The sequence below is a fragment of the Alternaria postmessia genome (genome assembly GCF_024291825.1).
Source record: "Alternaria postmessia strain BMP 2775 chromosome Unknown scaffold_42, whole genome shotgun sequence".
NCBI classification, from domain to species: domain Eukaryota; kingdom Fungi; phylum Ascomycota; class Dothideomycetes; order Pleosporales; family Pleosporaceae; genus Alternaria; species Alternaria postmessia.
Genome location: NW_026260115.1, coordinates 191503 through 210009, shown reverse-complemented (window position 1 = coordinate 210009; position 18507 = coordinate 191503). Strand labels below are relative to the sequence as shown.

At 52.3% G+C, this 18507-nt stretch overlaps 6 protein-coding genes across 6 annotated transcripts; 2 read left to right on the top strand and 4 right to left on the bottom strand.

Annotated features, from left to right (window-relative positions):
• Positions 1-191: 191 nt before the first annotated feature.
• On the bottom strand, positions 192-1571 carry J4E82_006879 (uncharacterized protein; the record flags this gene model as incomplete). Its single annotated transcript, XM_051733130.1, has 3 exons — positions 192-1178; positions 1233-1408; positions 1457-1571. 3 exons carry the CDS (start codon positions 1569-1571, stop codon positions 192-194), a joined length of 1278 nt encoding a protein of 425 aa, XP_051587167.1.
• A 309-nt stretch (positions 1572-1880) lies between these two features.
• On the top strand, positions 1881-3843 carry J4E82_006878 (uncharacterized protein; the record flags this gene model as incomplete). Its single annotated transcript, XM_051733129.1, has 3 exons — positions 1881-2129; positions 2178-2546; positions 2596-3843. The coding sequence occupies 3 exons, from the start codon at positions 1881-1883 to the stop codon at positions 3841-3843; spliced, it is 1866 nt and encodes a 621-aa protein (XP_051587166.1).
• Positions 3844-4931: 1088 nt separating this feature from the next.
• J4E82_006877 (uncharacterized protein) lies at positions 4932-5414 on the bottom strand (the record flags this gene model as incomplete). Its single annotated transcript, XM_051733128.1, has 2 exons — positions 4932-5284; positions 5351-5414. The coding sequence occupies 2 exons, from the start codon at positions 5412-5414 to the stop codon at positions 4932-4934; spliced, it is 417 nt and encodes a 138-aa protein (XP_051587165.1).
• Positions 5415-6369: 955 nt separating this feature from the next.
• On the bottom strand, positions 6370-10038 carry J4E82_006876 (uncharacterized protein; the record flags this gene model as incomplete). Its single annotated transcript, XM_051733127.1, has 5 exons — positions 6370-7301; positions 7351-7869; positions 7920-8950; positions 9434-9865; positions 9917-10038. 5 exons carry the CDS (start codon positions 10036-10038, stop codon positions 6370-6372), a joined length of 3036 nt encoding a protein of 1011 aa, XP_051587164.1.
• A 545-nt stretch (positions 10039-10583) lies between these two features.
• On the top strand, positions 10584-12263 carry J4E82_006875 (uncharacterized protein; the record flags this gene model as incomplete). Its single annotated transcript, XM_051733126.1, has 1 exon — positions 10584-12263. One exon carries the CDS (start codon positions 10584-10586, stop codon positions 12261-12263), a length of 1680 nt encoding a protein of 559 aa, XP_051587163.1.
• Positions 12264-12630: 367 nt separating this feature from the next.
• On the bottom strand, positions 12631-18228 carry J4E82_006874 (uncharacterized protein; the record flags this gene model as incomplete). The annotated part of the gene is made up of 3 exons (XM_051733125.1): positions 12631-14820; positions 14869-15138; positions 15187-18228. 3 exons carry the CDS (start codon positions 18226-18228, stop codon positions 12631-12633), a joined length of 5502 nt encoding a protein of 1833 aa, XP_051587162.1.
• Between the last annotated feature and the right edge of the window lie 279 nt (positions 18229-18507).

Here is an 18507-nt window from a genome sequence, read left to right as displayed (position 1 = left end):
CGGATTTCGAGTAATGCGCCCACAAGCGCGACATATATGCGAGTCCTTCTCGGCACTCGCTGAACGCGGATCTTACAATAGGCTTCATATGCATTCTTTAATATGAATTCCTTCCCGTGCAAATCGTGAGACTGAGAGTGGCGGAAACTCCCTGTCCATCTTCAGAACGCCTGCTTCTATCATTGGGCGCGTCACTTTGTATTCGCATCGTCCGCGATCAAAGCCTCGACGTCTCGTTCCATAAGCCAGCTGCGAACACCCTCCATGACCTTCTCCAGTGTTTGGCCACCTCCCATCACGTCGTCTAGATCATGCACGGTGGTTCCACTCCTATGATCAGTAACTCGCTGCTGGCCCCAATTATAGGTCCGCACCTTGTCACCGCGACCCATCTTCGCCACGCCAATAACGCTTCGTCGCATGTTCGCCATCTCCTCTTCGCGCTTTTCTCGTCTTGATTGGGCAATGCGTGAGCGCAGAAGGGCCCAGGCCTTTTCTTTGTTCTTGTGCTGGGATCTAGAATCTTGCATCGCGACGACTGTGTTTGTGGGGATATGCGTTAGCCGAACGGCTGACTCTGTCTTGTTGACGTGCTGTCCACCGGCACCGCTCGCCCGCATGACTTCCAACTTGACCTCCTTCACGTCGATGTAGTAGTCGCTCTCGGGGTCGTCGAAGTCCTGCTCCTCTGCAGAGTTTTCTTGTAGACTAGGTAGCACGTGTACAGATGCCGCGCTCGTGTGCGTACGCCCTTTAGTTTCAGTAGCGGGCACCCGTTGAACGCGATGTACACCTGCTTCACATCGGAAGACGCCATATGCGCCGTCGTTCTCCACCTCGATGATCGCTTCGGATAGCGGTACTCCAGCCTCAGTAGTGCCGTTCACGTTTTCGTACTTGAGGAGGTTTGTGCGAAAGCCGTTTCGGTTGCAGAAGGCAGAATACATGCGGAAAAGGTCTCCAGCGAATATAGCTGCTTCTGAACCGCCAGCACCAGGTCGTATTTCCAGAAGACATGGTAGATGTGCGAAGGGGTGTACGGGTACCAGAGAAGTGATTAGGTTTTGTGAAGCATTCACGAGCTGCGCTCGTGTCTCCCCAAGATCGTCGGAAGCGAGTGATCGTAGTTCGGGGTCGGTTGAGGCGTCGTGTATCATCGAAGTGAGCTCTGTCACAGACTTAGTCCATATCAGCTACTCTATTGCTCCTGCAGGCTGCCGTATGGTGCTCACCTCATTCGCTTTATCCCACTCCCCTAGTGCGTTCACGATGGGGCTGTATTCGCCCAGCTTCTTCGCAGCGCGCGTGTCGAAGCCATTGGAGAGTTTTTCAGTCAACTCTTTGTGCTCTGTAACAATTGCGCGGGCTCTTGAGAGCAGGGCTGGTGGTATCGACTCAGATGTTGCAGCTATGCAATGTTAGTGAATTCCGCAAAATCGGCAACCATAACACACACCATTACTCTGGAGGCGGATGCTGCGTTTCAGCAGCGGGCGGCTGATGCGCGATAAGCAATTGCGACATATCCAGGATGTTGTGAGCATAGTCGTCGAGATATGTAAACTTCGCATCTGATGAATTTGTCGATGTTCAACGCGTTCCGATCGGCTCGGAACGTGTGCACGTGACACTTATTACTCCATCCCGGCAGATGTCAACGGACTACACCGCTTTACCACCTTCCTCTTACAGAGATGTCATGGCGATAGTCGGTGCCGCTGCGTTATGCTCCGAGGCGATTGTCGAGCGAAATCGGCAACCCGAACCGCAATAACTATCTCCGGGGATAACCGTGGGCCACTACTTAGTCCACGGGTAGGTATACATGACAGCTTCCCCATACCCCACTCTGGCATTGAAGCTGGTGTGTTCGACTACCAATGCCTACCCCACGACGAAGCAAGAGGACCAAAACCCACCACGAGCCTGAAAAAGAGCAGCCAGCAGAAGCCAAGATGGACTTCATCAATCTGGGTACTCACAATGTCTATCCCCATCCTGAGCCTCAGTTTGTACACTTTGCCAGTCGACGTTCGGTCGTACATAGCACCAAAGGCATCGTATCTTGCACGCAGCCGCTTGCGGCTGCTGCTGGAATTGAGATTCTGAGGAAGGGTGGGAATGCGGCTGTATGACGTAATCTATCACCAGTTCCGTTCAGTACTGATAGCAATCAGGATGCAGCGGTGGCTGTCGCAGCGGCAATCAATGTTACAGAACCAGGATCAACAGGTATTGGCGGTGACATGTTCTGCCTCTACTACGATGCGAAGACAAAGAAAGTATCTGCCATGAACGGCTCCGGACGGACGGGTGCGGATGTCACGCTGGAAAAGGTCAGAGAGGACCTTAATCTCGCAGAGGGACAGAGCGGTCAAATTCCCATGGATCATGTACATGCGGCCACAGTTCCTGGCGCGGCAGCAGGATGGGTCGATTGCGTTGAGCGGTTCGGCAGCGGAAAGGTCAGCATGGAAGACGTGCTTGCGCCTGCCATCGATCTCGCAGAGAATGGTTTCCCGGTCTCTGAACTGTCCGCTACTTTTGTAAGCTCTAATATGCTCCGTTATCAGGTGACGTTCTGACAATTTGAAGTGGAAGGCTAGCGAGAAAGACCTCCTGAAAGCATCCCCTAACGGCCGCGAGATGCTCAAGGATGGCCGAGCACCCAAAGCTGGAGAGATCATGAAGAATCCAACGATTGGTAATACCTTTAAACTCCTGGCCAAGCACGGAAAGAAGGGATTTTACGAAGGAGAAGTAGCTGAGCAGCTCGTAAAAGTGGTGCAAGATCTTGGTGGCTATCTTACTCTAGACGATCTCAAACATCATGCAGAGACTGGATCCGAGCCGGTTGACCCAATTTCGCTGAAGTATTACGGTCAGAAGGTTGGAAACAGGCCACCACCTGAGGGCGGCATTGAGTTATGGGAACATCCACCGAATGGCCAGGGAATCGTTGCTTTGATGGCTCTAGGCATCATCCAGGAGCTGGAGAGACAAAAGAAGATTCCGATATGGAGTGTGAACGATCACAACAGCACGGCATATCTCCATACAGTCATCGAGGCATTGCGAATCGCCTTCTGTGATGCTCATTGGTTTGTCACCGACCCTAATGTTGTCAAGGTACCGTCCGCCGAGCTGATCTCACAAAAATATCTTTCCGAGCGCGCAAAGCTCTTTGATGCAAAGAAGGCCATTTCAGCGCCCGTCCATGGTTCTCCAGCACACCTGCAAAGTGATACCGTTTACTTCTGCTGTACCGACCCTGAGGGCAATGCCATTTCCTTCATTAACAGCAATTATGGCGGGTTTGGAACGGCGATTATTCCCAAAGGCTGCGGTTTTACCCTCCAAAACCGTGGTGCAAACTTTAGTCTTGACAAAGACCACCCGAACGTACTAGCACCAAGGAAGCGACCATATCACACAATCATTCCAGGCCTGACAACATACGTCAGCGACGGTAGCTTGCACTCCGTGTACGGCGTGATGGGTGGATTTATGCAACCCCAGGGTCATGTTCAAGTCCTCCTCAACCAGGAGGTCTTCAAGCTCAATCCACAAGCTGCACTTGATTCGCCGCGTTTCTGTATCGGTGCGGGTATGCCGAGCGCCGATGGCAAAATGACTGATGCGACGATATACCTAGAGGAGGGCATTGATCCAAAGGTAGTGGAAGAGTTGCGAGCACTTGGCCATAATGTAAAGCAGCTGGACGGCTATGGACGGGGCATGTTCGGACGGGGCCAGATCATCAGGAGACATGTAGATGACGGCGTACAGGTCTGGAGTGGAGGTAGTGATCTACGAGGTGACGGACACGCGGTGCCGTTGTAGACAGCCTTTCTCGACTCTGCTGTGTCAGCACTAGAGAAGAATTAACTCAGTTCCATGCATCTTTTGACAAGCTTTTAGACATGCCACATATTGTCATGCAACAATGATCCTACACACTATCTCTCGCATCGCGTGTGGCTGATCCGTTTCGCTTGAAGAACAAAGGAACCAGAGGACAACCCTTACATAACGATGTGGCGGAACTGTGAAACACGAGCGTAATATCCATCCTCAGCAACTGTGCCGCATTCAGAGTCAACTAAGCCAGTGACAGCTAATCAGCTTATTGGCAGGACGGCTTTACACCTAGCAGTACGATGTGCCACAATCCACTGTGCTGGTTTTCAAAGGGCAGATTGCGCCTCTGCACCGCATGAAACCAAGTTAATCACCGAATGTGGCCATTGCTCTGGCGTAGTTGTGAGGTGGTATGAGTATGAGCACATGCCGCGATGGGGAATCACATCGCAAATACCCAGGTACACCGCACTCATGTTCTTTCCATTCCCTCTCCAGTACGACTACTTCCTACCTGGAACCATGGCACCTCAGCGTCGCCCTTCGATCAGATACGATGCCCTATCCTCTATAAACTCCTACAGTCTCTTTCCTACTAGTCGAAAAGCTCCTTCTATCAGATCTACGCACCACCAGGAACCAGCCACAACAGTCGCCTGGACTACATCCAAACATGTGCAGTCTTACACCACCTCCAAATCTTCGTCGCCTACACGAGCAGATATATCATGCGGAATACAATTCTCACGACTCTTCTCCTCTCGTCGCCGTATCGCTCCTCGTCGAGACCATCGTATCCAGCGCATCCATGTACCCGCCGGATACCAATCACTAGACTTCTCAAGCTGGGAAACCTATTCAGAAACAGCTCGAGAATTTCAATTATACGCATGAGAAAAAGGGCAAAGTGGTATCATTCTCGCTAGCAAAGAAAATGAAAAAACCAAAGATGGAATGAAATTACGCTTGCAAACGCGCGCTCACCTCGCCCCCTCCTCGTCCTGAGCATAATCTTTCAAAATCCTCCCAATCTGTTTCCATATATTATACCCAACAACCAATATACCACTTTACTCTACGTCCTCATTCTTGGCTTCATTTTCTATGCGTCCACCCGCTCTTCTAAACTGTAGTAGCCTTCTCCATCTGGATCCAGATTCTCCTGCCGTACTTGCCCTGCTCCTGCCACTCCACACACTACTCCTCCTTCTCCTCGCGCCCTCGTCCACACTACTCTTCATCCGCATGCTTCCTTCGCTCCCCTCCTCCGACGTGGAAGAAGAGTGTCTCCGTCGCCTAGGCTCAGATTTCGAAGCAGCGTAGTGCTCTTCGGGGCTTGATACGAGGTTCAGTTTGTTGCTGTCTGTAGGTGATGGGTGGGATAGGATGGTTGACCAGGCGGCGGCTATGGAGGAACGACGGCCTGGTTGTGGGTCAGTATGTTGGAGTGGGGTTCGTGGTAGTAGGAATGGGGGTGTGGATGGCTTACGCATGTTTCCTGCTCCGCCACGACCGTAGGGGATACATGGGTCTTGTGTTGAGTGTGGTGACATTGTGAGAGAGGTCGTGGTATTCCAATGTCGATCTTGTTATGGCAGATGGAGTGTAGTATGTTGACGTATTGACTGAAAAGTCTTTGATTGTGTCGCAGAGTATGTTTGACGATAGTATTAATCTCGGGTACTTGGACGGTGAAATAGAAGTCGCTTGTCCTTGGTATAGGTAAATGCAAAAGTGGAGATGCCGAATTGTCCCAGCAAAGGTGCAAGCTCCTTCCCATATAAGCATCGATCCCACACAAATCGATCTGCATCTCCATGCTACGTAACCCACAATTTCTTCTCCTCGAAACCCCCATAGTCCCCGGATTCACCCGTCACGCTACTGAAAGCCCTGCCATTACCCACTCATATTCTAGAAGCCTATCTCTTAAACACTCGAGTGCTAAGAAGCTGCCGGGAACATATAAGCTTTTTATGGAGGGTGATCACTTCCTTGGCAAGGATGGCTCGAACGAGTAAGGGAATGTCAAAGAGGGCACCACTGGCGCTTGAGAAGCTTATCTATGCATGGCTGTGCTTGGCGAGAATGATGATCATGGGGACGCTCATGGGTTGACACGTTTTGTCGCGTGATCGGGGAGAGTGTGGGACGATGCGGAGGTGATCCCGCGGGGTGCGGGTGGCTTGCTTTTGAAGATCGGCAATGAAGACGACCAGTATGACGTAGCGTCGGCAGGCAGGATTCAATGACGGGTTGGGACGCTACACACAATTTTACGTTTGATGTGATTAGAAAGTTCGGGACGAGCCACTGTGCCGGCGCGTTTTATGTTCCTAGCATCGAAGGGCCAAGTTTTCATGATCGGTTTTCTCAGTTTGTTACGATAACTAGGTCTCCACGATGCCTACTTGCCACTCGCAACGACTTTGTGATATTTCGAGACCATGTGCATTTCCGTTTTGGGAACCGCCCAATCGTGCAGCATCATTTCCTTCCCAAATCCACCTACACATTCCCAAACCCCTTTGAGTTCCTAATCGCCAATCCCAGTTTCTTTTCCAAAATTTTCTTGTCTTGATAATCCGGCAAGTAGAGTTTACCAAAGCAGGTCGAACTACTCGGCAAGCCCCCTGATTCCGCGCCCGCGATCCTCACAATATGGAACGTAATACTCTCATACCCCGTAACCGGTACCCGGTCACTTGCCGTCACGAACTCCAGCAAGTGCCGTAAGTCCTCTTGACTGTAATCCTCTACCACGTCCCAGAAAGCGCGGATGTTGGAGTGGGACGCGGTGTATCCGTCTTCGTACTTTGCGCAGCGTTTAAGATCGGAGATAGAGATGTGCTGTGTGCCTTCGATGAGGTGGCGGAGTGTGGAAGGGGTGAAGAGTTGGAGCGATTTGGCGTTGATGCAGGTAAGGAAGCCACGGATGAAGGAGGTAAGTTGTGGGGCGATCGAATCGTAGGTTAGAGCGCGGACATAGGCTCGAACGTACTGTTCTCGATTGGTGTTTGTGACTAGATCCGGTTCTTCTTGCGATGGTTCTGGAGGTGTTGTGATGGAAGCGGATTCGTGAGAAAGGTTCTGGTTGACGATTTGGCCGAAGGCTTCGTAACTGAAGATGTACTCGCGCATAAAGACGTCTGAAACGTCGCCATCGCGCCAGGATAAGAGCTTCTGGAAGCCCTCAGCCAGGCTCGGCCAGCCGTCTCTTATATAGCCCAGTGCGTCGTAATCAACCACACGTTTGCAGAGCGGATTGCCCACACTTTGGAGGCAGTCATAGAAAGCAAGAGGAAAAGTGATGGGCAGAGTGATGCCATTGTATACAGCAAGACTGAAGAGTATGCCGAGCATCTCAAACTTCCATTTGGGTTCCAGACTTTGTGGTTGAAACCACGTCATACGTGTCTGCGGATCGATTGTGAACATACCTGATAAACTTAGTGAAAGAATTTGTGTAGTCATCAAAGTATAACTCACCGTTTTCAGGCCTGAATGCTTCGCTCAAGACTACGCGGAAGAACTCGTACGTCACGCCGCCGTGGTCTAGACCAACTTCTCCTTGCTTGTGGCCCATCTTGACCTTCAGCGGCTTGAGAAGCATCCTCTTGTCCTGGCCCCATAACTGATCCAGTGTATCCTTTAGTGGTTCCTCGCGACTAACATCCAGCACCAGGTAATCGCTAAGTGTTACCTTGGTTCGTCTCTTAATCTCCCACCAATAAGGTTCTTGTAGGAACATCTCTAGCGATCTTTGCATTTGATGGGTGCGCATGGTGTGGTCGTACTGCTTCATCATCTCCGTGAAGTTGATTGTGCGAAAGTAAGCCACAAGGTGTTGCTTGGAGAAGAGACAAGGGTACTCAAAGATATGTAGAGTGTTGGGATGATGCTCCCATGTAAGGTAGTTGATAGGCTCGTTCACGGTGTCTATTCGCTCGTGAAGTATTGGCATCTCGAACATTTTGGAGTTCAAGTACAAAGCTTGTTGTCTCGAATCTGTGTCTGTTAGCCTTTTTGTTTCCATCATAAGCCTCCTGGTAACTTACGAAGCTTGTCGAGGATCATTACAGCTGTACCAACACTACTCCATTTGTTTATCTCAGCCTTGCTTTCCCACTTCTTAACGATAATAGTCCGGAGCCACTCCATGAATGTGGCTGTAACAGTCCATCCAGGGTCTCCGCCCAGATCATGATTGGAAGTCAATCTTAGTTTCATAGCCATACTAATGCGCTCCAACACTTCTAAGTGCTCTATAACAACACCCATTAGTGTTGTGCTGGACCCAGTCGTATCTGCGTCGCCATCCAAGCTTGCCAGTATGTGCTCGAAGCAAGTTCGTGCTCCAATAGCACGAAGTAACCGATCGGCAAGACGAATCGCTGGCTCATACTCTAACTCATCAATGATCTCCATGTACGGATGCACAAATTTGTCAGGATGAGGAGCCGCGTCCGGCACCATGACGCCCCAGGATCGCAGCTTACGAATTTGTGCCCACGTGTGTGGCCACCCGACTGGTACTAGTGAGGTGAGTGCATGTATGCAAATCATAACAATATGGGCAGCTTCATTTGTGTCAAGATAACGCGAGGCTTCAGCTTTATCGTCCTGAGTACCAGTCGGTTTGCCCGGTTGACTATCTGTGGAAGCGCCCTTCCTTGAAGGTCTTAGGCGAGGACTCTTCTGGACGACAAGCTCCGGTGGACAGGTAAACAGAGCCTCCAACGCAAGCCAGAGGCTATCGAATATGAGCGCACCGTTGCGATGGTTCCAACCATGGAAGGAGTTCACTAAGCGCGACGAGTCAAGATGTGGTAGAGGTGAGTCTTTGAAGCCTGGGTTGGCATCATGGAAAGACGCAAGGAGCTTTTGTGGATCGCTTAGAGCATAAAACAAAGACCGATTGACAAGTGGTTTGGCACGTCGAGTTCGCCGCCCAGGGTCGAAGTCGACAATGTAGTTCAAGTCAGTAGAGCGGCTGTCGCCGTAGCGTAGAACGTCTTCCTTGAGCTTGTCAAGGATGTCGCAACTCAGTTTCGGTACTATAGGTACGCCAGGTGCTGTCCGGGTAGAGCTAGCGGTATCTTTAGTAGCTGGTTTAGATGCTACAGAGGGAGCTTTGGTCTGATGCACAGCAGGTGGGATCGTTCCTCCGATAGTGAAGCTCTTTCTTCCTGTTTTTTTGATGGATAGCATTGTCGGATCTGATGCACCGTCCACAGCAGAAGAGTGTGAAGCGGTAGAGGGACGTCGTTGGATTGCACCATTCGATGGATGGTAAGGTATCTTGTGGACATGCTGGCCGTTAGTTAGGACCTCAGCGACAGTGTTGTTTGAATGTAAATTGCTATGAGTGGCGGATGCGCGATGTGAATGTTGGGCAACGTTGCCCAACTTCCCATTCAACTGTGATGTCGCTGCAAGGGCGTTTGTGTGCGGCGTAGACTCTGTATGGTTCCCGTCTGCCCGAGAAGCTGGTAAACGGAACGAAGTAAGAACAGAGGCAGGACTGGGTATATGCGCGGTATAAGAATATATCATAGTCAAGCTGTCGTACAAGTTCTGACTAAGAGCCTTCGGGTCCTTCCTAACTCGCTGTCGCTGCCTAAGGGCGCTTATCAAGTCGCCATCGAGCCCTTCTGCTTGAGTTGCAGCTCCATCGCCAGAGCTGCTTCCTGCAAAGCTCTGCTGACGTTGTTGTGCCAACTGCCCTATCGCAGGGTACACAGCGTAGTTCCCAGCCGAGTCGACCCTAACTTGTTCCGCAAGACTGCTTGCGATCTCGAATGACTCGGGAGGGGTTTTGAGTTGGTGAGGGCACAAACCACGATTGGGATTATCTTGACCGGCAAGGTAGTGTGCTAGGGCGACAGCGGTGAGCAGCGTGGGTGGACGATGGGGCTTGGAAGCAGTGCGCTTGCTCGACGAGAGGCACGTAGGGGTATCGCAGTAAGCGCTCTTACAGCCATGGAGGATCTGGGACAAGTAGCTGTTGAATAGTCAGCACTCGACCCCAACATGCAGGGGGCTAGATGCCTACTGTCTGACAAGATACTGGACACGACGCTGTCTCTCGGTTTGTGAGCATTCCAGGATGCGGCTGGCGTCGTGCACATGTACAGCATTGTGCGGAGCATCGCGTTGACCCTCCGTCGTATTCATCATCGATGGAGACGCAGGCGGGAAAGAGAGTTGGGGCTAAGCATGCAGACTGTTGATGGATGTGTAGCTGTCATGGTGCAGTACCACGGTACGGTTACTCACTCATAGTAGAGACGCGTGAACAGAGGCACCAGCAACCCACTGGCGATAGGGCTGAGGGAGTTAGTGGCCGAGGGGTGCTCTTGCCATGCGGCTCTAATCCGCTGCAGGGATGGCAGGTGCCAGCGGCTTGGCACACTGCCTGCCGATTGATGTCATGCTTCAATATTCGCCCCCCATGTCCGGGCGGTGTTTTGCGCAAATCCATCATCTTCGCCGTACAGGACCGCTGATAAGGCCCAAGAGCTTACTGCCACTCCTCCTTGACTTTGTAATCGTCCCCTGTTTGACCTAGTGAAATTTTGCCCCTCGGCCAGTCATAAAGTCGTGAATTGACCGCGCTACCGTATCCCACACTCAACCCCACCTAATCGCCTATTATTTCTACTCCTCTCTCTCCTCCTCACAGTGCAGCCACGCCGACAAGTACTCCAATATCTGCAAAAATGGCGTCGCAAGTCCCTACCCAGGCTAACATCCAGTCTACCCATCCTTTCACCTGCAACACATGTCAAGTCGCCTTCCGGTCGAGCGACCTGCAGCGGGCGCACATGCAAACCGACTGGCACAGGTACAACCTCAAGCGTCGCGTCGCCTCCCTCCCACCGCTATCCTCTGAGATCTTCACCGAGAAGGTCCTCGCAAACAAGGCCACCGCTGCCGCCACTGCTGCCAAGGCTTCCTTTGAGAAGGTCTGCACTCCGTGCCAGAAGACGTACTTCAGCGAGAATGCCTACAACAACCACTTGAACTCGTCCAAACATCGCATCAATATGGCCAAGTCGGGCAGAGGCGCGCAACTAGATGACGCTGCCTCGGTCACTGGCTCCATGGTCAGCTCTGCCTTTTCCCTGGGAGAGTCCATGGCTGATTCGGAAGTCACTACCGTCAACGGAGACGCAGACAAGGATGTTGCAGATGTGGCCGACGGTTTGAAGAACGCGAGCATCGAGGAACAGAATGCCGAAGAGGCTGCCACTGCCGATGGCGACAAGACTTCCGTTGCCGCGTCCAACAAGCCTGCTAGCGATCCCCTCCTAGACTGCCTGTTCTGCAACTACAAGTCACCCAACTTCCAGCTCAACATTACGCACATGGGACGCTTCCACGGCATGTTCATACCCGAGAAGGAATTCCTTGCACAGCCCGAGGGGCTTATCAAGCACCTCCACGAGAAGATCCATGCTTACCATGAGTGTCTTAAGTGCCACAAGGTTTTGCACACTGCCTCAGGTATCCAAACGCACATGCGCGATCGTGGTCACTGCATGATCGCATTCGACACAGATATCGAGTTGGTTGAGATTGGCGAGTTTTACGACTTCCGCAGCTCCTACCCTGATGCTGCCGATTTCGACGAGATGGCAGAGGAGGCTGAAGATTCAGACGACTCGTCCTCTACAACAGGAGGCGGAATCAAGCTCGGCGCCAGGCGCGAGACCAAGACCACTACGGAAGACGACGCAGCCATGTCGAGCAACGCCGAGGAAGATGATGCAGGCTGGGAAACCGACAGCACTGTATCGAGTGTACCGACCGATGAAATCACAGCTGTGCCAATCGACCACACCCACCGACACAAGTCGCTCAACAAGTCCAAGCACCACAACCACGCAGATCCACGCCCACATCGCGCTGCGGACGGCTTCCACTCGCACGCCCACCACACACCCCAGGCCGTCTACTACGACGAATACGAACTACACCTTCCATCCGGTCGCACCGCTGGTCATCGTTCCCTAAACAAGTACTACCGCCAGAATCTGCGAAACTACCCCGGTGTAGCCGAGCGTATGGAGGAGGCTCAACGCGCCCGGATACCCGGCGCCATTACAGCTGGCGGCGAGGACGACGACGAAGAAGACGAGGACGGTGATGCCAACATGGATGGCGAGGAGCGTCAATTACAAGTTCGTGGACGTGGCCATGATCAGGATCGCCAGCTCATCTCGCGCGCCAACGGCGGTAGGGGTATGGTCGGCGTTACCGACGCAAAGAAGAAGGAGATTCAGGCTATTGAGAAGCGCGACAAGAAGAAGGAGCAGGCTGCCCGCAGCAAGTACCAGGCTGGTAACGAGAAGAGGCATAACTTCCAGAAGCACTTCCGTGATCCCCTCCTACAATAGTTGGGTCGCTTTTCGTGGTATGGCGGGGTTTTGTTTTCATTTTTCTTCCTTTTACTTTTTTTTCCCACGACTATTATGAGCATGGTTCGGAGTTTGCGTTATGAAAAAGGCATGTAGAACGTTCCGACTAGAATGTCGCTCGGACTGTGGTATACCTTGAAATATGATTTACATGAAAAACACATTGTCAGGTGCACGCATTTGGTGATGACGACTTGGTTGGACCCTGACTTGTGATATATTTAGGCCTGCAATATGCCGTGTACCATTATACTACGTCCAACTACCACATCAAGCTGAACATAACAGGTACAAAGATAAAACCATCATCGCACTATCAATGGAACCCAAGCTCCCAGTGAATGAGCTACTTGTTCTTTCCCTCTCCCCGCAACCCTGCAGCATGCACTTGCCTCCTAATATCAAACAACGCATCGTCAATCTCCTTCTCTTCATTCCGCCCCAGCACCAACGTCGGAGTGCTAAAAAGGTAGTCTTTGAGGCTCTTGAGCTGATTGATGATACTGCGCGGTGTGAGGATGACGCGATCGGCAAAGGAGCGGGATGGTGTATCGGTTCCCGCTGTTGCAGAGGGTTGGGATTGGGAGTGTTGCGACTGTGTTTGGGGTTGGCTGGCTGGTACTTGGTCTGAGCCTGAGGTCGAACTTGAGGCTGAGGCTGAGGCTGAGGTTCTGGGCTCAGGAGCTTCTTTCTGCTGAGCTCGTTGGGGTTCCGCCTCCTTTGTCTGAGGAGATGGCCTTCCTGCGGATCCTCCAGAAGATCGCGGCCGCGGCGAAACTTGTATATGACTAAGACGCTTTGTCTGACTCCCTGGCGTCGTCTTCTTCGCCTCGCTGACGTCCTGGTCTGTATTCGACTTGACCCGTTTGTTGGGTACGGGTGTTTCATCCATTGTTGTGTCTTCTATATCGTGCGAATTCTCGACCTGAGAAAGAAGAGATTGAGAGCGTCGTAGGTTTAGTTTGCGAGTGGTTGCAGGACTGGCAACAGGAGCGTCGGTGGAGCTAATCTTCCGCTTCTTCCCCCGTGACCTTTCGCTCGCTTTTGGCGACGCGGCCACGACGATGTTGTCAAGCATCTCCTCGTCTTTGTCCTGGGCTTGTGCTGGTGCTGGCGCTGGCGCCGGTTCCGGTTCTGGTTCTGGTTCTGGTTCTGGTTGTGCCACTGGTTCTGATTGGGATACTGGCTCCGGCTGTGAAACTGGTTCTGGCTCCGGAGCGTGTTCTTCTTGTGCCTGTCTTCCAGCTTTGGTTCTCCTGTCTTTCTTCGCAGGAGTGCTCGTTTTCTTCTCCGCCCTTGCAGGAGTACGTCTGGGCTTCTTTCCGCTTGGAAGACGTTCAAGCCGAGCAGGGCTTCCCATGGAACTACGCGTAGAACGGCGCAGCGTATGCGGCGTTCCTTTCACAGAGCCCTTATCAAAGGAGTCTCCCACTCGACTTGTACTGCTTGTCGTCGCCTGGGAGCTCTTGCGCGAAGCTCGACGAGCAGGCCCACGAGTTGGCGTCTGAACATCGTCTACTTCGGTGTCACTGCCGGGGTGGTCGTCGTTAGTTGTTGACGACTGTGGGTGCAAAAGCGAAACGGCAGCATCAGCGATGTCGTAGTTTGACTCTGACTGTTGCTCCTCTGTCCCTTCGGGGGCAGTATCGTGTATTTGCATGTCGGCGTCGATTTGCGCTGTGAGTTGTAGGTCTATGGTTGAACTTGGCAATTCTGACATGATAGTGTCTGAAACGCGGTCGGAGGCTATTTGAGGGTTGTCGTGGGGCGCAACAGCGTCAAGTAGTGCCTCCTCATCAATTGTGGTTCCTTCATCAAAGGAAGCCGAAAATGACCTTTCGGGCTGGCGATAGTCAAAGCTGGAGCCTACGAGAACATCAGGTCCGGTTTCTTTGTGGGCCGGCCTATCTTCCTTTTCGAATTGCGGCGGCGAAGAGTCTGGTTCGTCGTTTGCATACTGGATGCTTCGCACAGCCGTGGGTGTGGCAAGGTCAGTGTCGTCGCTTACGATATTGCGAGTACTCTTGCGGGTATGCGGAGTTGGTGAAGAGCCAAGGTAGCCGTCCATAGGTCCCATTGCCGCAAGAGCCTTGAGTGGTGTTGTCCGAGAGGAGTGGTTTGGCAGATCATCAGCTGTCAATGCATCTGAATGGAACTCCAACGGCGATGGCACTTCATCCGGCTGTAGCGAAGGTGCACCAAGGTTGGCGAATAGACCACTGCTGAGTTTCTGACGATCGATCATCTCCTTTTGTCGATCGGTCAATACCTGCGACTCTTGCTGGAACGGGTTCGATGGCGAGGACATGATAGGTTCGAACTTGATCTGAGAGTTGTCGTGTCGGAGACGGACCTTTGGCGTCTGTCGCGAAGGCACCCTTCTGGTGGCTGAAGCCGGTATAGCTGGAGACCGAGACTTAGACCTTCGTGACGCTTTAGAGATCTTGAAGGGAGTGCCCTTAACTCCTGGGCTCTTGAAGGCACGTTTGACTTCGTCTACACTGGTATCTGAATCGTAAAATGATAGCTTGTTCTCCTGCTGTGGCGTTAGTGGTGTTATGCAGGGACTTGTAAAGTTGCTTACAGCATCCTCTTCCCGGACTTCTAGAGAGGGCAGAGAAAGCTCGACGCTATGCCATAGTTGTCGAAGGGACTGCTCAAGTCGAGGGGGATATCGTAGGCTATCTTCTTTTCCGAAGGTTGCATTCCAGGTCGCAATCGAGAGGTTGACGATACTTCGGCGTCTGCTAAGAAATCCTGCGGTAATCATCGGCTGTAGATGAAGTAACACCTGGCTATCTTGACGCGGTAATCGCTCAATAGCTTTGCAAACCTCCTGCCACAAGCTGACAACCTGAAGAGGGTTAGCATCTACTCCCATCCTGCACAGCAACGAACATACCTCGAGATGTAAGCTCTTCAACGACTCCTCCCTGCTCTGCATCTTCCTCTCGGGATCTTCGACCCAAACATGGATCGCGTCTTGTATCTTCCGCAAATAGCCAGCGAGATGAGACGTCGAGCATTGTTGAATTGAGGCACTGAGCGCTGAAAGAAAGCCTTTTGTTGGCTCCACATTGTCTTTGTCAATATCTCTGTAAGCGGCCGATCCAACAGAGATAATGGCTCCATACAGGTGAACGTAGGGATCGATGTCTTGAGACCGTCCGGGTGCTGAATTCGAAGGCCAGAGACTCTGTCGGCCTTGTTCCAGCACTTTGCGGCTGATCAGCTTTGGAAGGTTGCGAAGAAGAATGCTGGCATACGCCAGACAAGAAGCTTTCTCTTCATTCGGTGTACGCTTGAGCACATGCTCAGATACCTTCTCAATGACCGCGAGTGGAAGCGCACCCTCTCCTGCTTCCCGCCGGACAGTACTGACAAAAGTTGATAGGATTTGGTGACCAAGTGCTTTTTCCAAGAGGCAAGCAGAACCAAGACTGAGGATCTCCACCACAATTTCATACTCCTTACCCAGACAACGAGAATTGCGCTCGTCTGAAGGAGGTGACTGGTCCTCCAACAAAGCATTGAGCAATGTTCCGATCCGGTTCCAGAACTCTGACGCCACTGCGCCCTTGAGCGAACCATCGACTGCTGCCGCACAATCTCGAAGAAGCTCCAGTTTGCTCAGCCGGGTGTTTTGGACAGCGAAACAAGGCTCGATGATGACTTCGATCGCACGGAGTCGAACTGGATCAGCTAGTTTCCCCTCGGATTGAGTGACCAAGAGATCGACAAGGTAGAGGAGCGGTGATGAGCGCGTTCCCTGATGCCGTGACCGATGTGATGGTGTGGATGCAACCTCGAACTCGTTGTTTTCGTTCCGTGTGAGACGCTTGTCTGCAAATTGAAAAGGGCCCAGCTTCTGTACCACAGTCTCTATCAGAAAGCAGAACTTGTCTGCCCATATGTCCTCCTTCTTCTGCGACAAGGCGATCTTCTCCGTGTGTTTGTCCCAGATTCGGCGCAGCAGGTTAATTATATGGGCCATGGCGTCTTTCGTCTCCGTTGAAGCCATGATTTCCTTGCTACTTGCTTCCACCAGGGCACCGATGACTGCTTGCCACATTGTTTGGACTGGCTCGTCTTCCGGTTCCCTGCTCTCAGACAATAGTGTGGCATCGAGGAGAGTCTCTACGAACTGCAGTATCAGAGCAATCGACTTCCGCACCCACCTGGGGTCCACTAGGGGGAGCTCGTTACGCGGGATCATAACATTCGGTCGAAGATCCAGGGCACGGTACTCGTTCCATGGTTTCCGAGAACCGTCTAGAAGAGCAGATACGATTCGGCATGCGGGTATAGCGTGCCGATAAGAGGCGGGTACGGCCTGCTTTTTAGGATCGGGCAGGATCATTGGAGTCCAGACGTTGACTATGAACTGAGTCCAATATCGATCGAGTTGCTCAAATGTGGCAGTTGGGCGCAGAGCATAGTACAGCAGCGTAAAGTATGCGGATGAGATAGCGTCTTGCTCGGACTTTTTCATAGGTATCTTTCTTTGCAGTGCATGTACTGAGATCTTGCGAAACATATCCGACCAACCTGCAGATGTATCTGGAGTCAGATTGACAGAATGTACCAGGAAAGATATAGCGACGTTGGAGTAAACCCTGACCTGCTCGTTCTCCGATGAAATGCAGTTCTGGAGAAGCGTGAGCCAATCTGCCAGAGCAGTGAACGTTTCGCGGTAGAGCGAGTTTTTCAGTAGGCCTGTGACAGCTGCCCAGATCTGTGGCACCAAAGCAGCATATTCACCGCCCAGTAAACGATAAAGCTCCATTATGAAAATGCTGGCAATGGTCGCACCGTCACTCTTGACCCGGTTCAGAACTACCAAGACGGATTTCGCGACATGCCGGTCATGGCCAATAGTTTTGGCGGCTGTTACTGCAGTGTCTAGCGCACTCTGACTGATATCCTTCTGAACCGATACCAGAGCTTTGAGTGTATGTGTAAACCATCGTTCGGTATGCCTGATCATGACCTCGGGGCGCTGCTGAAGCAGCTTCCTGTATATCCGGACCCGGTATGCCTGTACGGCATGACCAGATGTTCGCTCATGGATGGTCTCTAGTGCATCGAGGACTTTCTCGACGCGGGTCGCAGTCACGATCTTGGGCCGAAAGTTTTGTTGCATGAGCACAGCCAGATGTGTGTTGACGGTAGTCTTTGGCATGGTGCTATCGCTGACTATGCGGATAATGCGTTCTATGACGAAGGAGCAAAAGTCTTCGTCCATGGCGGACATCAAGTCGGGGGTGCGGAACAGAGCCATGAGCAACTTCATGGCTTGTCCAACTAGTTGTGAGTCCAGTCCTGTACCGGCCAGACCTGGCTCCTGCATGTCGCGCCGTATAAATTGGGTCAACAGAGACAGTTTCTGCTTGAGTGCCTGATCGTCGGGAATCTTGTCGTATGCTTGCAAAGTCCTTAGCAAGGATTGGTATGCATCCAGCCGCGACCCGCGGTCCGAAGTCGCAAGCAGCTTGACAATGGCTTCCAGCATCTCGGCGAAGGACTTGAATCGATGTGCGGCGGCAGCGTCGTCTGCAGGCGGAGGCGTGGCCGTGCCGTCGGCAGGCTTCAAAATCGACTTTAGCGGCTTCGTGAGGCGGGTCTGTGGGAGCGGTCGGAGCGGCGAGCTACGTGTGGGTGTCCAGGACTGTGCGACAGCTTTCGCGCTGGGCAAATTGCATAATTGTAACTCGAAGTTGACTCTTTTCCTTGCGCTGGCAGCACTCGAGGGTATGTCGATATCGGATGAGGGCGATTGCTCTGGTGTATTAGGGGGCTTCTTTGCTGCCTTGAGCCTGGGAGGAACAGGCTTCTCGCCAAAGGGGTCTTCAAGGAATTGTAGCGTCTCGTCGGCGCCTGTGTCTTCTTGGTCTTTAGGTGGAGTGGGAGGGCGAACGGAGAGGGCTTCAAACTTGGACACCATGGCTATGCTGGAAATCGCTAACAAGAGACGGAAACAAAAGCAAAAGAAGGCACTCGCATCGCTGTCGTATACGTGACTGAAGTCGAGGACGTGTAGAGCGAGTGTGGAGGTGACGATCGACTACCCCGGTCCAGACGACAAAGGTTGGTGTTGGCGACGCGTCTAGCGCGACGCTCCTCGTGCGCGTAAAGTGCTAACCTCAAGTGCCCATCCACTGGACAACGGCCCCTCGAGCCAACACCGGCTCCATGCGTCTGAAACCCAGCACCACATGTTCAG